At 47.3% G+C, this 23,227-nt stretch overlaps 2 protein-coding genes across 2 annotated transcripts in view; one reads left to right on the plus strand and one right to left on the minus strand.

The window, feature by feature from the left end:
* Positions 1–3,520, plus strand: part of FFAR4 (free fatty acid receptor 4) — an 11,230-nt gene extending 7,710 nt beyond the window's left edge. The window contains exon 3 of the mRNA XM_019556245.1: positions 2,409–3,520. Within this exon, the coding sequence (XP_019411790.1) occupies positions 2,409–2,846 (438 nt within the window). The 3' untranslated portion in view covers positions 2,847–3,520. The remainder of the gene's footprint in view (positions 1–2,408) is intronic.
* Positions 3,521–3,658: 138 nt separating this feature from the next.
* On the minus strand, positions 3,659–13,656 carry RBP4 (retinol binding protein 4). Its single transcript, XM_019556246.1, has 5 exons — positions 13,445–13,656; positions 12,088–12,224; positions 11,808–11,914; positions 6,311–6,523; positions 3,659–3,851 (listed from the first exon to the last, which is right to left on the minus strand). Exons 1-5 carry the CDS (start codon positions 13,568–13,570, stop codon positions 3,838–3,840), a joined length of 597 nt encoding a protein of 198 aa, XP_019411791.1. The 5' UTR covers positions 13,571–13,656; the 3' UTR covers positions 3,659–3,837.
* Between the last annotated feature and the right edge of the window lie 9,571 nt (positions 13,657–23,227).

The following is a 23,227-nucleotide window of genomic DNA, read 5'->3' on the forward strand; positions in this document are numbered from 1 at the left end:
CACCAGGTTGGTCTGACAGGATCTGCCTCTAATGAACCTGTGTTGGTTGCCCCTAAGCATAATCTCCCCTGCTGGACCCTCATGAACATGTGCCAGAATAATTCTCTCAAAAAGCTTGCCCAGGATTGAGGTAAGACTAACTGGCCTATAGTTTTCTGGGTCCTCCTTCCTCCCCTTTTTGAAGATGAGAACCACATTGGCCCTCTTCCAGAGTGCTCGTAAAGCCGTGCCAGGGGTCCCGCAATGACCTCAGCTAATTCCCTCAGTACTCTAGGATGGAGATTGTCCAGACCAGCTGATTTGAATACATCCAGTCCCTCCAGAAGTTCCCTAACTAGTTCCTCACTAACCCTTGGCCTAAGTGCGCCTCCCCTGGGGTTTAAGGGGGGCCCAGAGGGGGGTGGCTGTTCTGATCCCTGCTTAGGAAAATGGAGGCAAAGAAATCATTAAATATGTTAGTTTTGTCATGTGGTGTGACGACCAAATTTCCTAACATGTCCTGCAGGGGTCCCACATTACCTGGAACCTTCTTTTTGCCCCCTATGTATTTAAAAAAGTACTTCTTATTGTCCTTGATCCGGGAAGCTAGTCGCAGTTCCATGTCTCTCTTGGCCTTCCTGACTGCCCCCCTGCATGCCCGAGCAACCGCAGTATAATCCTGCCTGGTGATGGCTACTCCCTTCCATTGGGTGTGCGCCTCCCTTTTAGCTAGACGACATTCCCGGATGCTTTTGGTGAGCCATGGGGGCTTTTGCGCCCTCCTGCCCCCTGTGATCCATGTTGGGATTACTTCCCTTTGGGCTTGAAGGATCGTCTCCTTAAGGAGCGACCACTCTTCTTGGACACCTGGCTCCCCTCCCCTCCGGGACCTCAGTGCCTCCCCGACTATTCTCCAGCAGGTGATGATCACTGTCGCCCACGTGGTCGAGCACCTGCAGCCCCCCTCACCAGGTCGTCGCCGGTGGCCAGCACCAGGTCCAACAAGGTGTCTCCCCTGGTGGGGCTGTGCACCTCCTGGGTTAGATGGAGGTCCTGCATTCTGGCTAGGAACCTACGTGAGTGGTCAGAGCTGGCTGACTGCTCTTCCCAGCAGATGTCTGGAAAGTTCAGGTCACCCATGATGACCACGTCCTTTGACCTAACTACCTCTGTGAGCCGACTTTAGAATTCCTGGTCTAGCTGTTCCCCTTGGTTGGGTGGTCTGTAGTAGAACCCCACCGTTAAGTCTCTTTCCCCTCGACTGCCTTGTATGCTAACCCAGAGCACTTCAGACTGTTCATTGTTTTATATGAAATAGCATCCTGGCATTTGAAATAACCTGATTGTAATCATTCCACAGCTGGTGGAGGAGCTGATCAAAAGAAAATTAATACTGCAGTGCTTCATCAGTTAGCATTGGGTGTGTGCACATCAGTGATTTAAAGCAATTATAAGGAAAACGGAAGTATGGCATGCATTTACAGGCCAACATTACCAACACCTCACAGCATGCTACTGGTGAAAAAGCGAGACAAAGGGTACTGCCAGTGCCCTGCTACTAGTGACAGTCTTTGGTTAATGTATGTTCAAAGGACATGAAGAGAATAATTCTAACAAGATAGCTTAAATTATGTACCAAGCTACTGAAAAAAACGTATAGGGATGGGCTTGGCCCAGGTCTTAAACTGAAAGACTTGGTAAGAAGTGATAGAACCTGAACTGAGAACCAAATTTTGAAAGCATCTAACCTTTACAATAGGATAAGCATGGACTCTGGATTCAAACAGCTTCATGCTTCAGGCATTAACATTTTTCATTTAAGCCTGGAATCCTGAAATGCAGCTCTATTCTGAAAAGTAACTGTGCAAAAATGGCTCTGCCCACTCAGCAGATGTGTTACCTTACTGTGTCAAATTTGCTGACTAAAAGAAAGTGCTTCTACTTTTTTACCTTGCAGAGCCAACATGGCTACACAAATGAACTAGATTCTGTACCTTCTTGTGCATCAACAGGATCATTAACTAGTTTCCCATTTACACGTGTAAAAAACAAAAACCATCAATGGGTTTACACAGATGTCATAACCCAAGTCATAATTTGAAGGTAATGGGATTTCCAGGGTAATTAAGGCCTTAATTTGGCCTGCAAAGTATTTATTGCTGGTGATGAAACATGGGGGGTGGAGGAAGCAGAACCAATCTTAACTACCAGATTGATGTTGAGCTTCACAACTGGCACTTAGGACAATATCTTTATGTTGGTAAATTGAACACATTTGAAATGGAATCATTGAGGGGCAATAAAAATGTTTTTTTAATGATCATTTCATGGGGTAGGGATATGATATGCCAACATTTACTTCAGCAGGTTTTAAAACCTATTGAGAATTCTCCTGTTTCAATTAAAATCATTTTGTTTTCTCAATGCAGATTACAAAAGCATCAAGAAGAAGATTAAATGCTGGTTTAGCCTACTCGGAACATCATCAGATTCAAGTTTCCCAACAAGATTACAAACTGTTTCGAACTCTGTTTGTGTTGATGATCTCTTTCTTCATCATGTGGAGCCCAATAATCATCACTATTCTCTTAATTTTAGTTCAAAACTTCAAGCAGGATTTGAACATTTTGCCAACATTTTTTTTCTGGATAATGGCCTTCACTTTTGCCAATTCTGCTGTCAACCCAATTTTATACAATGTTACCCATTTCAGACAGGAATGGTACCGAGTTTTTTTCTGCTGTGCAACATCTTCAGAAAGGACGGCAGCTGCTACGGACACCACAATAAGAAATGACCACAAACAACCTAATGTGGCTGTTATTTTTAAACAATTATTTGATGGAGGTACAGTGATTGAAAAGTAAGAGCAGAATTGTACTCTGCAAGGCAGGTTTTTACCTATTGAAAACTGTATTGACTTTAATATAGCAAACACAATTTATATTGCAGACGCTCAGCTAGTATTTTTATTATTTATTTTTTACTAAAGATAGAAATAAAGTTTTTACACCCCAGTTAAAGAGTTACATGGATTCATAGTATCCTAAACAGCAAAAAGAAAAAGTTCATGTACATTTTCGTGCACAAACGTGTGTATACCTGAACATAAGTTTGTGTAGACTACTTCTGTTTTTTGCAGCTAATTCTAATCTTAATATTCAAATGTGGAGTTTCAGAGTTCATGATCTTTGCTGGCATCCCAAGTTTGGAAATGTGACCCTTGGTGTTACTTAAACTCAGGGACTATTTTACTAGATCCCATAAATAAAGTTACAGCAGACAGAAATGTTTACTTTTTTTTTTTTACAGTTATAACAATTGGTTCTTTACAAAAGATGTATTTCTGTGTCAGTCCAACAGAAATCTAATAAAGCTAATTTGTGATGTGATTAATAAACATCCTTTTTTCTTTAAATATTATTATGTTTTCCCATCAGTCCAATAAAGGAGGCAGAAGTTATTTCAAGAAAATTTAAGACATTTTAATAACTACCAGATTTTTTGTAATTTGTCTACAGGGCTCTTGGTAAAAAAAAAATTCAGAATCAATAACAAAATTAAAAGATTAATACAATACAATATCATTCAAATTCCTAATTTTAACTGTTGTACTATAATAATGTTTTGCCAATAAAACTATCATCCACATATGTACAAATTTGCACTCCAGACAATATGTACTCCCTGTAATTCAAGTTTATTAAAAGGTTTCACTGCTTATTGACAAGGTGAACTGCAGAACTCAGATAAATACATTCAAAATTGAAAAGCTGCTTAAAAGATTTAACACTTGGATGGTAAACTTTTTATCCATACTGCTGTTACATACTTTGCTCCCAATACTTTAGGATCTCCTTAAGAGCAGTATCCTGAAACAAAACAAAATTAAGTTAATGTATTTCATGAGCAGCACTAGGAAGTTAAAAAGCATGCACGCATGTACTGATATATACTTACTTCTTTTCAATTTTCAATAATAACTAATAATATCAGTCTATTATTAGGGACCTACCTAATTTGTGGCAGAAGTCTGCAGTGCAGCACCACCTTGAATCTCACTCTTTTTGCTGCACACCCTCCTGTGCTGCTGAGAGGCAAAACCCACAGCATTTACTGCCACTCAGCAGGGGGGCGGAGGGGTGTGCAGCAAAAAGAGTGATATTAAAGGTGCCACTGTGCCATGAACTTCCACTGCAATTTAGGTAGGTCCCTGTTTATTATTAGTAATGTTATTCTGTTCTGTACATCTGTGACACAATTCCAGAAGAACTTCAACTTAAGTTAGCACCGCACTTAATTCAGTCTGTGGCAAAGAACATGCTGGCTCTTGGTTTATGCTCTCCCAGGATACATTTACTTTAGCAAGATATAAACTATTTTTAATTTAAAACTTGTCATTGGAAATACCCTTGCCCATTTCACCTGTAAGATGTCCTATTAATTTGAAATTTCTACAGTGTAAACTAACTGTGCTCAACAGTGGCACTATCTAAACTGCTGTGCTGTTCCACACAAGAGCCTCCTAAACCAGAAGCAGTGTCATTGTTTCCACATGGTGCTTCTGGACAGACTAATGTGCATAAGGCAGGCAAGGTTCTTTGAGCAGATGTGAACAGTTGGAAAAGAGTTCTTGGCAAGCTTTTGGACACAGTCACCCTTCTTCAGGCACAGGGAGTCTCTGCTGTTCTGAGACTCCACGGAATGAGAGAAGATAATAGTGACAGGATGACAGTGGGACTGTAAACAGACAGAAATTAGGAAAACAAAAAGGTAGAACAGGGAAGGGGGGAGGGAAAAATAATGAGCATAAGGGCACCTGACTGGAATAGTTGCTCAATATTGCTAATTAGCACCCCCAAAATACCGAACAGATGTAGCTACACTTCTACTGATAGAGCAGCTGAGCGTTCCTGAGAGTGATGCTTCCATGCGTGATAAATTTACTGTGCAGACATTGTCTTAATGACCTCCTAGGAAAATTCCCAAAGGCTCTTTAAAGTCTCAGAGTATCTAAAAGTTCTCCATTCTCTCCTGTATCACTGACATACTTGAGAAATTCAAGTAGATTAGAGACACATAATGGATTTACTCCATTAGAAGACCATTTTTTATTTCCCTTTTAACAGGGGGTGGAAAAAGCCCCTCACCTTAAAATCGGGCACAAGGATGCAGGGGGCAGGCAGCTGCTGTGGCTCCATCCCCAACCCAGGGTTGGGGCTGAAGCTGGTGCTGAAGCCACAGCTGCTGACTGCCTCCTCCCCACAAACCACCTCTGCACACCCAGCCATTCCCCCACACCATTTCCTCTCTCCCCTGATCTGCCACCCTCCTCCATACTTTTTCTCCCCGCTGGCAGGCTCCATCCCTGCTGCAGCATAGCTGGGAGCATGACTCCAGGCTGGGCTGGGCTGGGCTGGAACAGCAGTGCCAGCTCTGCACCACTGCTATGGGGGTGTGCTGGAGCCATGCTTCATGCTCCAGGCTGCGGCAGAGATGGAGCCTGCCAACATGGAACAAAAGTAAGGGGAAGGGGTGAAGGAAGGTGGGGCAGGGCAGGGCAGGGCGGGTAGGGAGAATGGGAAGGGGGAAATCAAGACAGCCTGAGGCTGAGGGCAAGAGCATGCAAAATGGGGGGTAAGTGGGGTATGGGGAGAGGTAGCAGGGGCCAAACTGCCTGCCTTTCACTGACTGCCTCACTGTTTGTCCCCTACCACCTTCCTCCCACCCCTCCACTGCTTGCCTCATTACTCCCCCCCCATCTACTGCATTTCATGCCCCCCCACTGCCTCCCTCACTGTCAGTCCCCCACGTGCAGCCCCATTACTGCCCCCCTCATCACCTCTCCTTCAACACCTGCAGTAGTGGGGGGAGGGTATGAACTTAAGATGATTCTTAAATAATCAGAATCCATACATGGAAAACTGTAATATATTTATACATTTTTCATGTGTAGAATTTAATTATTGGGGGCTCGTCTTACATTCAGGGTATCTAGTATTCAGGTAAATAGGGTAATTTTCCTTTAAAGCAGTTGTGATCACTGTTCCCTCCATATTAATCTAGGAGTTTCACAACTCTCCCCTTACGTACTGTATCAATTCATGTGATGGGCTACTATGGAAGCTGTACCCACAGCTCTCCTTTAGCTGGACGAAAGGAAAGGAGAAATCAGTATATCCAAGACCTGGAGTTTTTACTAGGTAAGGCAGATAATATTGCAGGTTCTAAATGTTGTGCTTCCTACAATCTCCATATAACAGAGGAGTTTCCTAGCAGCAGTCATCCCCTCCCCCCGAAATAAAATTCCTGTAAGAAGGAAAAAACTTACCGTTATGAACAATAAGTCTATATTTTCTGTCCAAGCAGAGCTCAACTTGCCTCTGCCTGACAATTCTCTGCGCCTCTGGGGATAATCCATTAATGTCCCGGGAGAACACGAATGAGTAGCTATCAGCACAGGTGCCGTCATCATTTAGTTCCCGGCAGGAATAGTGAATTGCATAAGTGTCATAATCTGTGTCCACTATCCAGTGGTCATCATCTGGAAGTCAATACAGAGAAAAAGCAAAGAAGTTATGGGGATAGAAGGACATCTTCACTTATAGAAAACGCAGCATTAATGATTCTAGAATATCATACAGTTCAGTACTAATGATAGAAAGTAGTTCACAGTGGGAACAATCTTGAAAGTCAGTGGTTCTCAACCTTTTTTTTTAATTCAAGGCACTCCTCAGAAAATACCAGCTCTTAACTTTCGTTCATTTTTTTTTAACTTCAGAAAAATAGAGAAATTCTCCTGTTGTAGAAAAAACACAGAAGATTAGCAGGTTTTTAACTTTGTGGATTATTAAAAACCTCTGGGTTTATCTTGTGACTCATGTTTGCAAACCTAACAGTGCAACATTTCATGACACCCTGTAGCACCCTTGAAAGGATCTCAAGGCACCCCAGGGTGCCATAGCACCTTGGGTGAGAATCACTGCTGTAAGGGATAGAACACCCACAATTCTCACCTGAATAATGAAGAGTTGCAGTATCTCCTCATCTTGGGATCAGAACATGGACTTTTAACAAAAACAAGTTTTGGGACTTGCACATCTATAGGAACCCAATGCAACTAACTAACCTCCTATGCAATTTGAGCCAAAGTAAACTAATCCCTGCTTCACTTTAAAGACATATGTAGACAGTGAAGTTATTTGCTTCACTGTTGGATAGTACCTGTGTCTGATGGGATTATCTGACAGTGCTGTAAATTAGTCTACACCGGCTCAATTGCTGCACACGTGTAGATGGTAATGCTTTATTGCTTAGTAAAAGTAGTCTACTGTGCAGTAAAGACACACCGATGGAAGCCCTCAGCATCATGAATGACGTGTGCCCCCGGTGGCTGGGGGGGGCATGGCGGCAGCGGGAGCATGGCAGCGGTAAGCATGGAGCTCCCACAGACACCATCGGTGCTGGTGGCGAAGGCAGGGAGGGAGTTGGGGTGGCAAGCACTGACCAGGAGTCAGCGACCACCTGCAGATGCTGCTGGCAGCATCAACCACAGCTAGGGGCAATCACGGTGGTGGCACGGGGATGGTAAGCAGCAACTGCCCACAGGCACCACCAACAGTGTCGTGGCACCTTTTCATAGGGGGTGCACTGCCACACTCAGGGGGTGCGTGTGCACCCCCTACACGTCAACACTGCTCAGCATCATTCCAAATGCCACATAAATAGCGCCAGCATATTTCCACCCTTCGGAAATGGGACAGGCTTAGACAACAGCATACTTAGGAAACAAGCATCATCAGTACTAAAAGAAAAATTCAAAGGCCAGCATTACGGTCCATATCAGACAGAATAAATCAAGTCTTTCAGACAATACAAGCCTACAGAAGCTGAAAGGTCAGATTCTGTGGCAAGCTGACTGATCCAGGACAAAGGGACATCCCTTTCCTCCAAAAAATGCTTCCCATGAGTAAGCTGTCAATTTGGCAATACAAGTACAACAGAGGGGAAAAAAAATCATTATTTTACAACTAAGAAAATAAGGCTGATTTAGTGAAGTATTAATATCACTCAGGGCATTAGACAGAAAATTGTAGTAAAAAATTGAGAGCTTCCTTTGTACTTCATAGCAAATATTCTTGTATAATGGTTCCTATTTTGTAGCTGTTTTGTCTATTTATAGTGAAGCTCATTTAAACAAAAAAAATGTTTTAAAGGTCAACGACAGGAAAAAACTGAAAGAAATGAATGCACTCCCAGTGGTCATGCACCAGATTACACAAGGATCTCCTAGTCACATTGCTTCTGGACAGTTCTGTTTTCCTACCACAGAAGTATTTTCAGCTTTCCTTCAGCATGGAAGAAAGTTATCATCCAGTTACCACATGTATTTATTAGAAGTGACCTTGCTAACTATGTCCAAAAAGAAAAAAACATAGAAACCATATTCCCTATTCCACAATTAGAATTTCAGGCGGTTCTCAGCTGTTTAACATCCAGCCCCTGCTCTCAGGACTGTATGCATTTTACGTAAGTCAGTCACAGACAGGACACATTTAGACCAGTGCAGCTCACATCAGTGTGCATGCTAGTGTAAATTATACCAGTGTTTCTAGTGGAGAAACAACTAGCTCTCTGGAGGTAGCTATCTGTGGTAGGTGCTATTAAATGACTTGACACTAGGTGGTGGGAAGGCTGGTAATAGCATGTTTCCAACTGAGCAAAAACCCAGAATGGAACTGCTTAGTGCTGCAGCTACACAACCCATACAATAGTTACCCAAATCCAAGGCAACCCCCATAATTAGCTTCCAGACGTGGAAAATGTGTACATTTTTTATAGTTTTCCATGCTTATAACCTGGAGTTGTTTTAAATTCATCCCCAAACAGCTGCAACAGGGAAAGCCACTCTGCCCCTTGTGTTTCCTGTCTGTTCTCCCTTTTTCCCCCACTGTGCCCCAGTGCCACTTGCTCCTTGCCTACCCTGCTAAATGTCCCCCTGCCACATCCCTCATACCACCTGACCCTCTAAAACAGAGCCAGAGCAAAGGTAAGCAGCTTGGCAGACAGGATGAGTTGGGACCAGGCTCCACAGTCTCACCTGTGCTCCCCCCAAGCTGCATGCTGTGGCTCCCCCAATTCATCCCCCCCACTATGCAGTCTCTCCTGTGCGTCTCCCACCCCCACCACATCATCTCCCCCATGTTCCCCTTGCTGAGAGCCTCCTCCCCCACCACACAAGCCCGTGCAGCCTGAAGTAGGCAGCAGCTCAGTTCTGACTGGCTCTGGGCTAGGGCTGAAGCCATTGCTGAGCTGCTGCCTATCCTGGGCTGGTACTTGAATCTAAGGTTAGGTTCCTTCTTGTGTTAACTGGGGGCAAAAGCTGCATCTTGGATTGGAATAAATACAGTATATCATTACTCCTAACTTTCCTCCTTTACTTACTCTGGAGTGGAGTAACTGACACCAGTATATAGCTGTACATTGTGTATCTGCTCTACATTTACACTAGTATGAATGCACGCTACACTGGAAGAAATGTGTTGCTACTAAATCCTGAGCATGACAGCAAGAACTGGAGCCCACAACTTACCTTTCCAGGGGAGCATCTTCATCAGTGGACTCATTTGTTCTCCATCTGACCCTCTGACTTTCATTCCTGACTCAGTGACCCAGTTTCAACATGAAGGTTGGAAGGTGCCCCCACCTAGCCACATCTATGCCTTTGTAATTAAGGCACTTACGTGAGACACAGGCAAGGGCAGATCCAGGACTGGCATAGGGGGGTGAGGGAGCAGTCACTCATGCTGCAGGGGTGGCTGCATCCCCACTCCCAGCAGCCACTCTTCCCCCTACAATCCACTGGTACAGGCAGACTGCACTGTGGGAGCCTCCTCAATTAAGTCCCCAGAGCAGTGGAGAATTCTCTTCCCCTCCCCTCCATGCTCAAAGCCACATCCCCCTCCCCACCCCTCCTCTCCACCTACCACTGCCGCTTTCTCTGCTGTCCAGGGGATAGGGGAAGCTTCAAAGCCATGCCGGCCCACTCCAACCAGGCAGCCTGGGGGCTGGGCTCAGCCGAGAAATAACAGGAGCAGCAGCTGCAGTGTGTGGGTAGTGGATTCTCACCTTCCCAGTCCCCTGGGAGCTGACATGGGGAGGGGGAACCCACCCCACCACCCATTCCCTGCTGCCGCTGCTGCTGCCGCTGTTCCCAGCTCCCATGCAGCTAGAACAGAAAGGAGCAGTTTTGAAGCATTCCCCAACCCTGAAACTACAGGGAAAGCAACAGTGACAGGTGGAGGGAATGGGGAAAGGCAGGGGGAAGGGACACTCTTGTGAGCACAATGGGAAAGGGGGGAAATCCTTATATGCTTTGGGAGCTTTAAAGAAGCACCCAGAAGCTCCTGCAGCATGGTCTACTTTTGGGAGGAGGGGGGCAGGGAGGAGTCTGGATCCACCCCTGGACACGGGAGATACAGGGCTGAATCTCTTCAGACTCAAGGCGGCCTAGAACCCAAGCACTGAGAACCCACTTCCTGCGTGACTGCCCTACCCATAAAGTTATTATGCAAAAGGTGGCCACTATCACCCTGCCATGTTTTCGAGTAAGAGTCACCACAGCTGCTCTGCTTTATATCAAACTCAGTGTTGCCAATGTGAGTTAGGTGCTCTGTATGCACCTAGCAGATCAAGCCTCTGTGGGATTTCTGTAGTGTTTTGGTACCTCGCTAGCTCTGAATGAGACTGGAGCAGTGTTTAGGCAGAAATGAGGTGCCCAGAAGCTCAAGCTAGACTGCTTTTGAACTTCACAAACATCCAAGTTTCGGTATCTAGGGAGCTTTCCAGGCCAAGTAAATTTAGGTGCCTAAGTGGTTTTGCTGCTGCTGCAGTGGAGTTGATGTGGATCACTTTGTGACTCAAAATCCTAAATTCTGCTTAAATCTCATTTAAGAGCCTAATCTACCCATCTGAATCTGGCCCATAGCAACCCTAGTCTAAAGGCACAAACAGAAATGCAGGTCTCCAGTCTAACTCATGATGCTTTATAGAAAGCACCATGAGTTAGACCAATCCTCCTGACCCAACAGATGTTAGCTTTTTTAAGCTGATCCACAGATAGAAGCTGCATCTCTGCAGCCTCTTCCCCTAGCTCTGTCCCACCTCTCCCAGCCACCAGTAGTCTCAGCATGGGAGGGGGAGAAGGCAAGTGAGGAAGGTCCATTTAGGGGTTTCCCCAGCATGCGCTGGTTTGGGGAGGGGTGAGCTGGAGTCCCGCCCCCACATCAGGGGTGTGCTTCTCTAGTGCTGGCTAGGCAACCCGCAGAATGAGCTCCCTCTGCTCCCTCCCCCACCTCCCATTCTGAAAACAGCAGTGGGAGCAGGCCTGGGCTGACACAGCCCAGGCCTGCTTCCAGAGTGCACAGACACAAGTTAGTTAAGGTGCTCCACTTGGGTTCAGATTATTGCAGGATCAGGCCTTTTTAAAGTGCTCTGCAGCCATGCACTCGTGTTAGGTCATGGATGTAGACCACTTTCTGGGGCCAGATTGAGTGAAATTTGTCACTTCTGTCTGTGCCTTAATATTACTAAATAAAGAAGGAAAATAAATGATGTTTGGTGAACAAAGTCTTGCTTTCACTCAGAAAAAAAGCTTCAGTCAACTAACACGTCTTGTCCACCCTAGGATTTCACCATCTGATTGTTACCATTTAGTAAAAGACAGACAAGCAAACAAACCTTTTCCTTAGCGTGGAAACAAAGTAACAGGGTCTGTTAAGCAGTTCTGGGTCTTTTATGGTAAAAACATGCCCCAAGTGAATACTCACTTCCCCTCTGGAGGTATGCGGCCACTCCCCAGTATTTCATCTTGAATTTGGCAGGATCTTCAGTGTCAGTGAAAGAACCAATCATATCAGCACATACGTCCCAGTTACTGCAGCCAGGAAGAAACAAAAATATGATCAATTCAAATGTGACAACCTAGACTTGGTTTCCTTTGATGATGAACACACGGTCTCAGGAGTAGGAGCAGAGAGGAGAGCAACCCGGAAGCACAGGAAGAGAGAGGTAGAAAGGAAAGAAAAGGGAGGATGCCAGGGAACTGACTTGAAAAGTCGGACTCTGCCCTTTGCAGTCGCGCTCATCTGCCCGTACTCATCTACAGCAAACTCAGCTACCACATTATCTTGCAGAAACAGCCCTTCAGGGTCTTTCTTGGCCACGGCGTACCAGATGCCGCTGTACTACAGGGAAAGGAGAGAGGTTCTGGTGAGGCCTGGTGAGCATGGGAAGCAGGTAAAAGATGGATTTCTGTGGATTATGCAGGATGAACCCTTCTGATCTCTGACCCTAAGGGTTGCACAGAGATATTGTCCACCATAAACAAAAAATTACAATCACAAGTTGCAAGCAAGCAGACATCCTAGCCCCTTGAATATTTGGGCAAACATGCTGTTATGACTGAAGGTAGTTCTAGTCTGTGATGCCTTATAGGGGAGGACATCTATTTGCTTATAAAGCACACCCAGCAATTCCCCTTCAGGGGATTCCCATGGTGCCTGCATCAGGCTGCCTCCCCCCGACTCAGGGCACGTGTCAGGGCACTGCCAGCCCCCAACCTAGGCACAGGTCTGCAAGCGAGGGAACCCTGACTGGGGCAGGACCCAACACAGCAGCATAATGGCCCCAGGTGATGTCTGTAAAAACTAATAAAATAGCCCAAGACAGTGCCTATAAACACTAATGAAGCAGAACAACTGTGCTGGGACACATCCCGCCACAGACGATCCTGCTCCAAAGATAACATCTGTTTATACCCTTTGTGTTCAACGCTACCCTCCAAACAGAGAACAAGTCCAGCTGCTCCTACAGTACAACATCAACGCATCCTGGAGCACAGGCACCACAAAAACCTGGATCTGCTGTCTGGCTCTTACTAGATTCAGTTAGTTGCGAGCCAGTCCTTTGTAATGATGAAACAGGAACAACTTTATTTCTCCCCTTAACTAATAGAATCGTTTACTTTGATATTTAATACCAGAAGGATCCTAAAAGACCCACTGATGAGTCTGGGTTTTCACAGGCCAGTTTGCAGCAGGATCTAGAGATTTTGATGAACTGAGAACAGCTGGAGTGTGTCACCCTTTAGACCACATCAGTTAGTGGCTGGGGACAATCTAGGCACTGGACGTGACTTCCTCCAGTGCTATCAGCCTAGGATCCTGAGGTCCTTTTCCTTCCAAGAGATCCCCAGGACTGTTACGCCCCCTCCTCTGCTGCTTAGGCTTTACTGTTTGGAGCCTGAAGGTGCGAAGAGCCCAAGGCCCAAACAGGTTTTGCAGCACCCCCGAGCCTGGATCCAGAAACGTGGGTACAGCAGAAGTGTCCGACTTAGGCTAGGTCTGAAGGCTGGGCCTAGCTGGGAGGGCCGGGCCGGGCCGGGCCGGGGCGGCGCGACACCTACGCGGGCCTTGTCGAAGTTGTCCTGGACCCTGAAGCCGCTCACTCTGCAGTCCCGCTCGGCTCGGCCCCCGCGGGGCAGCACCGCCAGCAGCAGCAGCCCGGCCAGCGCCGTCCTCGCCCCGGCCATCTCGTCCTGCAGCGACAGCAAGCAAAGCCGTGAGCCCCGCGGCAGGTCCCGCGGGGCCGAGGGTGCCTCTCACAGCAGCGCGGTGCCGGCCGCGGGTCGCAGCGCAGAGCCCGGGGGCTGCGGGCGGCGCCGCCTTATATAGGGCGCGCTTTCGTAACCCCGCGGGCAGCGCCCGGGCCCTCCGCGGCGCTTGCACAAGAGCGACCCGCGGGCGGCGCCGGCGGCCTGTACCTCGGCCCCGGCCCCGGCCCCGGCCCGGCGCCGGCGGGGTCGCGCAGCTCCACCCGAGCTAGGAAGCAAAATCCCCGAGATTTCTCCCTCCTTGGGGGGAGGGGGGGGGGTTGGTTATATAAGAGCCGCGTTGTTGTCCTGTCCGCGTGGGGCCCCTCGGTCAATATTTGCTCGGCGGTTTCGACATCTTTAGAAGCAGCTGAACAAACCCGGTTAAACATTTTCCAGAGAGGCAGCCCACAGCGGGGGTGATCACGAGCACAGAACCGGCTCCCCCCATTCTTTCTAGGAAGTATTTTTTAACACGCCGGGGTCCTGCTGTTAGTTGAAACCAGCTTCACATCCTCCTAAGTTTCTGCATTAAAAAAAAATTCCCAATTCGGAGCAGTCAAGAAAAAGAGAAGGACTTGAGGGAAGCGTTTGCTAGACCGGCATTAGCCCCCAAATCACAGCCTTCCCCTGAAGCTTATTGGAAGTCTTTCCTTTGCCTCCTCTCCTCTCTTCTCCCACCATTTGGTCCAACTGGGTCCATCTCTGAGACGTTAAATGTGCTCTATTTGTTTTACTGGGCAAATCCGTTCATGTGTTAACTTCTCTTCCCAGTTAAATGGCTTGTCTGGATTCTAAATTTATTCCCCCTGTCCTGGGCGTGAGACTATGAGACCTGCTGCCAGAAACTTCTATTCTTAGTTTTTAGTTTAGCTCCTCAAATCCTACCCAGTTACAACTATGTAGGTCAATTGCCAATTTTCTCTGTTGAGAATAAGCTCAAACACTTGAAGTCATTGCTCATAAGACCTGTCTTAAGGGTTTTATATGAAACATTTGATGTAAACAAACATTTACATAAAGTACATGTAAAAGTTTTTAAGAGTTTGTGCATGTTTTTTTTCCTAATGTATTTTAACGGTGAGCAAAGACTGAAATTTTCAATGCTGAGCATGAGAACTGGATGGGTAAATCCTATTCATATTAATGAGAGCTTGGTAGTCAAATCATCTGGATGACTGAAAACAATCTCAGAAGAATTCCTGTTAATGCAGGTGGGAGACAGGTGCATACATGTAGCCAGATGGTTAACCCTACTAGGCTCCATCTCTCCATGTTTAAGTTCAGAACCAAAGTTGGTTTGCTTTGTCGAGCTGACTATAATATCAACAGTAAGAAGGAAAGTTATAACGAAATTTATATTCCTTAACAAACCTTGAACGCCTCCTTAAAAACACAGAAAATATTTCTATTCTTTCCCTCTGAACCTTGCTAAGCAGTGTTACCACCCCTCACCTTGATTTTGACCTATGCAAAACCTTTATACTTACTTTTAATCCCAAGTAATTTTCCAGGATCAAGTCTACACCTCTTAATATCCCACTAAGATCCTTGCAACCATTGTGCCTGGCATCTCCAAAAGGGTCTAAAAGGGATGGGTATCTCAGTCTGTAAAATTGAATGAAATATGTGCCTCCACTTACCTGGGCTCCTTTGAAAATCCTGTTAGATAGTCCTATTACAATTATTACATGAATCCCTGGCATTTTTGGAGATGATAGGCCCAATGCAGCTTTCTCTGAAACTGAGTGAAACTAATGTCATCTGCATGAAAGAGGTACATTATTCTGTAGTAGCCACTGCACCTCATTTTCTTAATCGTACCTCCTCCATGGGTGCACCTACATGAGATGCTGACCGCTCTCAGTGACATATAACTGGCCTAACTGACCTCTTGTGATCTCTGGGCCCTCTGCCTGCTAACCAAAACTCCCTGGTTCTCTGCAGGTGTCTCTCGAGCCCTGGCTGGCCTACTGGTGTCTAGCCAGCACTATTCCAAGCCAGTGGTCAACATCCTTGGCCCTATTGGCCCTAATTAAGCCTCGTGGCTCTTAATTACAGCTCACTGGCTCTCAGGCCTGAGAGTACCTGACATAGTCCATAGGCCCCGCTCCTTGCCAGCCTGAGCTGGCAGGTACACTTCTCCCTGAACAGTTCAGGGCTGTAGTGCCCCCCTGTCTCAGGGACCCAGGCTTAAATCCCCTGGGCTCCTTCCCTTCCTGTTAGATGTACTCCTGACTGACTGCAGATGTGGCCTCTTAGCCTCTAGAGCAGCCTACTGCTGTTTCTTTGGCCAAGCCGCAGTAGCCCATTACTACTGCATAGTAGCATCGTGTGGCAAAAACTGTGATGTGCCATTACTGCTCAGTAGTATTAGGCTACTGTGCAGTAGCATCACAAAAAAGCCATTCACTGGCACTACTGTGCAGTAGTTTGGGTTACTGTGCATTTATTTAGTACTTGTTTATACTAAAAAAGTATAAACAAGTACTAAATAAATGCGCAGTAATCATTGCACAATAGCGTCTCCCGTAGATGCAGCCAGCAGCTCCTATACTGTAACATTAGTCAATAGATATATTTTGAAGGTGCCCAATCATGACTTCTTAGCTATATTTGTGCTCCAAATGTTCATTCAGTCCCTTCAAACCTGTACATCCCATATGCTATATGTGCAATCTGTTTGAATGGAGAAAGTTTGTTTGCCTGTGCCCTACTGCCACAATCCTGCCTTCTGTGGAGCCAGGGTGCCAGGGCATTCTTCATCAGCCACTGGGTTGGTCAAGCCCCAGGCATAGCAAAGGGGAACCTTGCGTAAGTTAACATCAACTAAAACCCAATACACACAGACTTTCTGGCAAAGCTATACATGCAAAGTCCCCAGACTGAAATACAGCATATACTGGGAAAAAGGTGTTTTGCCGACAGTTATACAAGCTACCTGAATGACACAAGCAATATAGGCACAAGGTCTCTTTTGCCAGCACAAGTTTCATCTGCATGAGTAGGACTGTCTGTTGACATAGCTATGTCAAATAAGGGCACAAGTTTTGTACACTCCTAACTGCCACGTGTGTCAGGTAGACCTGGACTTAGTGAGATTTAGCATTGGCCTGAGTCATGGGTTTGGTGGGAGGTTGATGTCTTAGAGGATGACCATCTTCCAGCTTCACTGTATCCAGATCCTAAATACATAGCAGGCTTGTACCTCCCTTTGCTGCAGTATAAGTGCAATTTCATATGCTGACACTTACATTTTGACATCTGAGGGTGGTGATTGTGGACATCTGTTTGAAACCCATTATGGGTTTGTTTCAGTTGCACTTAATTAAGGGAAAAGGTATTCTATTTTAAAGTTTGTAAAGAGACCAAATAAGTGGAAGTGTCTGGTACTAATTATCCAATAAAATGTTTTTATATGAATGGCCGGTAAACATAATTAGTCTTTTCCACAATGAACAGAGATAGAAAAATATAATGAAAAGGTCAGATTTTAAAGGAAATGGGAAAAGAAAGCTTCCACTGTTGGACTTATTTAGCGTCATTTATGACTTTATAAGGAACAACTTAGGAAAGGAGAAAGGGAGAAAATTACTATTTAAAACGTATAACACTGGAGCATTTGAGTTTAGCATTTAAGAGTTAGAACTTTATTTATGGGGATAATGGCAAGGTTCTAGTTCTTAGAAAAGCTGTCTCAAAGGATTGGCAGTAGGATATGGAACATTTAGTGCAAGTCTGGATGATTTTGACAAAGATGACTTTTTGTTACCATCTTATGAGTCGTTGGGAAGGAGGTTTATTTATAGGAAATTCTTCATAAGCACGGGTGTCTTCTAAGAGGCTGAGCAATGTCCTCTAAGGTCACAGCCAGACGAGCGAGCACGTGCCTGTTGTGGCAACTTAGAACAGTTTGAGACACCACAGGAGGCCTGCTAGGGATGAAAAAATGATTCCCATGCTGCATATTTGCAGCATGGACTCCAAGTTTGATACTGGCAATTCCTGGTATCCCCAAAAAAATGCTAGAAAAAAGTGGTACAGGGTGCACTCCTGGAGCATGCCCTGATACAACAAGAAGCTGGGTCCTCCAAAGAGCCACTTTGATGTTGACTTGGGGTTTAGCTACACTGGCACCTGGCCAGAGCACCTCTATGCCTACCAGGTGCCCCTGCTGCTCCAGCATGCTGGAACAAATAGAAGCAGGGCAAGGCTGGTAGCAGTCTCCATGAGCTGTCTGGGCCCAGGCTCTGTCCCCAGTAAGCAGGAACATGGGGATGAGAAGAGGGCTGTGTGTGTGTGGGGGGGGGGACTGTGTGGGAGGGGTGGGTCCTCTGCCCACCCCCAAGACACACAGCCCCTGCTACCCTGCAGTAGCAGCCAGCAGCGGGCCATTGGGGCACTCATGGCCCACTGCTGGCAGAGACCCCCAGCAGCATGCAGCACCACTTGAGACCCAGAGGCTCTATGTGGTGCATGAAGCCAGCCTGGCCCTCTGGTGCATGCATTCGAACAAGACCAGGCCAGCTTCTACAGTAACCTGGGGCTCCTGGCACTGCACACAGGAGCCGCTGCCATTGGGCTGGGTCAGCTCCTGCCTCCATGGACACACAAGCTGGCCCCATGGACGCAGGAGCTGGCCCAGCCCAATGGTGCACAGCTCCTGCCTGCAATGCCGGCTGCCCTGGGTGACTGCAGGACCTGGCCTGGTTCTGTGCAATGGCATGCACCAGGGGCCTGGTCAGCTCTGTGCACCACGTGGAACCCTTGGGTCTCAGGTGGCGCCGTGCACTGCCAGGGGTCTCTGCTAGCAGTAGGCTGTGAGCACCCCAATGGCCCGCTGTTGGATGGTCCTGCTGTACGGGGGGAGCTATGCTGTGGGGGGGGCAGGCAGGGAACCCCCATGTTCCTCCCCACACCTACAATCCCCACACCTATGAACCCCACCACAATCCACCCACAAACCCCACAACTTCCCAACCCATGCCCTCAGCCCCCCCCACACACACCCACAAAGCCCACACGCTCTCCACACCCCTTCTGCACCAAACCCCTAGAGGGATGAGATTTGCTGGCAGAAGCCACAGCTGCAGGAGCAACTGCCACACTGTAGCCCTGCCCCATGATCACATCAGTGTTGGGACATGTGGCCCCAGCCTTGGGGGGGGGCGGGGGGGCTCCTGGGCCCAGGAACCACTTGGGGGTGTAATGGGGAGGGGTGAAAATGGCAGCAGGGGTGTGTGTGTGAGAGAGAGAGAGAAAGAGAGAGTGAGAGAGATGGAGGTCAGGGATGAGGGAGCGCTCTGGGTAGTGCACCAGAGCCTCCGTGCCCCGCTAGAGCAGCCTGTGCAGGGGGAGGCCAGCCTGGAAGGGAAAGGGCTTGCCCAGCCTAGTCCCTGAGTCCCATTCAAGGGCTTCCCAGGAACAACATGGGGATCACTGGGGCCTGGGCACAGGCACAGGGAACAGAACAATAAGGACTGGCACTGCTTAGAGCCACAAAGCAGTGGGTGGTACAGCTGCAGCTGGACTCATGTCCTGGTGCAGGGACAGAGCTGCTACCAGAAGGGAGCTGGTGGAGGGCAGTCAGGGGCTATGGGCTGGGAATGAGGGGCAGGGGCAAGGTACTGGCATCCCAGAGTTGCTCAGTGCCCCACAACCTGGGGAGTGAAGGGGACAGGGGTAGCTCTGATTTTTCCATGAGAAAAAAACACAAAAGCAAATGCCAAAGTGTATAGTTATTTAAAATTAATTTTATTATGATGATAGAGGCAATGGTAGGCTTCTACATTGCTTTCAAATGATAAATATATCAATAAAATACTTCCTGACATCTCTCTCTATATAGTTCATTTTAATCGTGGAAGAACATGGATTTTGGGACACTTAATAACAGAATTGGGGTTTTTTTATCAGAACATTTGCCATTTTTAAACAGGGAACACCAGGATCCCTGCTAGTGAGGGAAGTGGCAAGACCCAGGCAGAGGAGCCTGCCCAGGGCCAGCATCAGGGACCTATCTGGGGGGCAGACAAGGTGACTAAACTCCTGACCATTTGCCACCAGGAAGACATGCTTCAACAGTTCAAAGCAGGCCACCACAACAAGCACATCTTCCAGGTGATAGCTGCCCAGATGGCAGAGCGGGGGCATCAGAAGACATAACAGCAGTGCCACACGAAGGCCACCTGTGCAGCTACGTCCTACTGGCAGCTGGCCCAGAGGTGCAGGAGTCTCTGCTACAGTGCCCATACCACAGCCCAGGGAGCTGTACAATCCCCATCTGGGTCTGGCAGGCGCATAACCATAGGTCCAAGGGAGTGGGTGCTGTTGCAGGTGGCAGAAGGTCACAGCCAGACAGCAGCCCCCACTGCCAGACTGCTGCAGTCAGTAGAGGGTGCAGGGGCCACTCCAGGTTAGGGCTGCTTCAGCAGTCCAGCTGGCACAAGGGGTAGTGTCCCCAGATACCAAGTGGCTGGGCCTCAGAAGCTCCTGAGGGCAAGTAGCCCTGAGCTGCTCACCGGACCAGTTTTTTATATTGCTGGGTGCTGGCCCCAGCCTTCAGCTCCTCCTGGCCATAGATCCGGAAGGAGCTGGGTATGTTCAGTTTGCCCCAAGTGGTATAATTTGCCCCACACCAAAGTGTATGTTCAGGCATGTGTACTGAGGCACAAATCTCTGGCACAAATTTGTGCCACTGCTATTTGAGCTACTGCAAGTGCATGTACCTGCATGTGTGGACACACCCTAAGCCTGCATCCACATGTGGTGTGGATGTTTGGTTCCCCAGGGACAACTAGTAGCAGCACATCTTGTATTGCTGCTAGTTGTCCCTGGGAACATCTGTGCATGCACCAAGTTACCACAGGGGCAATAGGGGAGGATGGGCTGGCCACAGCAGCCTTAGCTGGAAGCCTCCCAGAGTGGCAGCAGCAGCAGATCTGTTGCACAGAGCCTGGCTGGCAGCCACAGTGCAGCTCTAGGAGGCCCAGCTCTGATTTTGATCAGCGTGCATTGCCCATGTGCTCCACTTATTTTTCCACAGATTTTTTTTGACCCCTGAATATCCAGGGGTCAAAAAAACCCTCCACACTGCTCCCTTGCAGCACAGAGAACAACTGAATGTGAGGTATGTGGCACCACAGATGTGTCTACAGCACCACAGACTACACAGCTGCACTTGTCTGGACACGGATTAAGAGGCTGATCCTAAAGTGGGGCAAGTACTTCTTTTAAAATTCACTGGATTTGAGGTTACTCAGTATCATATAGGAATGGGTCCTTAGTAGCCAGAGGCAACAAAATGACAGGAAATGAGCCAATAGATCAGTGTACATTGTAGGGGCACACAGCCATATCACATTGTCACCATCAGGTCTGTTCCCTTTGGTGGCAGTCTGAGTACGCAGGCCAAGGACAGAATGAGATAGAAAGTTCTGCTTGTTCCAAATTTGTTTTGTGGTTAAATTACTTCATCTTCCAAAAATGTCAACCCAACATATTGTTTGAGCAATACAGTTATTTAAACTCTTAAAAAGAACAATTAAATAGCCTTGTTTTAAACCATTCACTTCCTTATCAGTAGCAAGGTGGTCCCCTTCTAATGATGTTAATTTTGTGTTCACAAGTTTCTCATCTAGACCTTTTTTTTTTTTTAACAGAAAAGAGAAATGTGCATCTGTCCTTACATATCCTTTTAATGAGGTCTAATATCTCCTTTAGATTCATTTCTAAAATTAAATCAAACTTGAGACAATTTATTTGCATGAATGTTCATTTGTATTCTTATGAATATCAAACACCCCACACAAATTTGTTATGGTTTGTCAGATACACTAAATCTAACTACTTTTTTTAGTGGATGGAGTACAATGGTATCCATATTGGTGTAAATGGAATTTTCAGGATGGGCTACTGTGGCAGGACGGGGTGGCTGTGGTGCCACGTAGGGGCCACCCTAACCCTGCCTGCACTCACAGTCCTCTGTATAACCTCCCTTGTTTATCTCACCCACCACACCTTGATGTTCTTTTGATAAATTGAGAAGCTCCCCATAGGTCATGGAGCACTCTCACTGACATATAACTGACCTAACTGACCTCTTGTGATCTCTGGACCCTCTGCCCACTAACCAAAACTCCCTGGTTCCCTGGGGTCCCTCAAGTCCTGGCTGGCCTATTGATGCCTAGCTGGCACTATTCCAAACCAGTGGTCACCATCCTTCATCCTATTGGCCCTAATTAAGCCTAAGAACTCTTAATTATGGACTCCCCCATAGTCATGCCCATGTCTCACAGGTGTCACTGTTGCGATTTGCTTTCCTGTATAGGCTTCAGTCCTCTTGGCCTTGGCCTACAGGTTACTTTGGCAGTAAACTTCTAGCCTGGACCTGCTTGCTCTGGCCTAGCCTTTCAATCTCAGCTGCTCATCAGCCACAGCCTGCCTGTGTCACCCTCTTGTGGCTCAGGCTCTTACCCTCTTGGCATCAGCCCACCTCTGTTGGTCTCTCTTGAGGTCAGGTTCTGCACTCCTTGGCCTCAGTCTGCTCCTGTGTTTCTCTGTCCCCAGCAGGGCTAGCGTGTCCATCAGGCACCCCTGTGTGGCCTTCTTACACCTCTCCTATCAACCAAACAAGTTCCTCCAGAAAAACTAAAATAGAAATAAAAGCAACCTCTTTAAACTCTACACAAAGCATCACCTCTGGGTTATCATAACACTGCCAGCCCTTCCCCACTCACTGGCTCTCTTTGCCCCGGGAATACCTGACATGGCTCATAGCTCCAACTTCTTGCCAGCCTGAGCTGGCAGGAACGCTTCTTCCTGCACAGTTCAGGGCTGTACTGCCCCTCTGTCTCAGGAACCCAGGCTTATATCCCCCGGGCTCCTCCCCTTCCTGTTAGATGTACTCCTGACTGACTGTAGATGTGTCCTCTTAGCCTCTAAAGCAGGCTACTGCTGTTTGTTTGGCCAAACTGCAGTAGTGCCCTTTCTGTCTAATCAGTGCTTACTGTCCTATTGCTAGGTAGCTCACTATGCAATAGGCACTTGCAACCTATGGATTCCTAGCTGCCCACTCCCTTGCAGCTAGCCCAGAATCAACTGTCTTCCCCTGCCTGGGGATATACATGCTACAGTTTCTCCCCTAAAGTAATAGGGGCCCCAGCCTCCCTGTTGCAACTACTAGTTGGGAAGAAATACTAAATCTATTGTGAATTAAGTGGAAAGAGGAACTTTCAGAGGATTTTGATTTCACTTAGTCTTTCTCACCAGTATTTTGGTTGCCAATCCTTAGAACCTGTTTAGAAATCCCAAGCATGTCTCCAGTTCCAGTGAACTCCCAGCGGCCACATCCAGATGAGCAAGCATGTGCCTGTTGCAGTGCTTCAAAGCAGTATGAGAATGCAGGAATCATAGAATCAAAGAAGTCGGGTTGGAAGGGACCTTGTAGATCTTCAAGTCCGACCCCCTGCCTAGGCAGGAGAAAAAACTGGGCTCAAATCCCAGCTAAGTGGGCATCAAGCCTCCTCTTAAAGACCCCCAGGGTAGGAGCCAGCACCACTTCCCTTGGAAGTTGGTTCCAGATCCTAGCCGCCCTAA

This window comes from Crocodylus porosus, unplaced genomic scaffold (genome assembly GCF_001723895.1).
Source record: "Crocodylus porosus isolate Cpor-Errol unplaced genomic scaffold, CroPor_comp1, whole genome shotgun sequence".
NCBI lineage: Eukaryota > Metazoa > Chordata > Crocodylia > Crocodylidae > Crocodylus > Crocodylus porosus.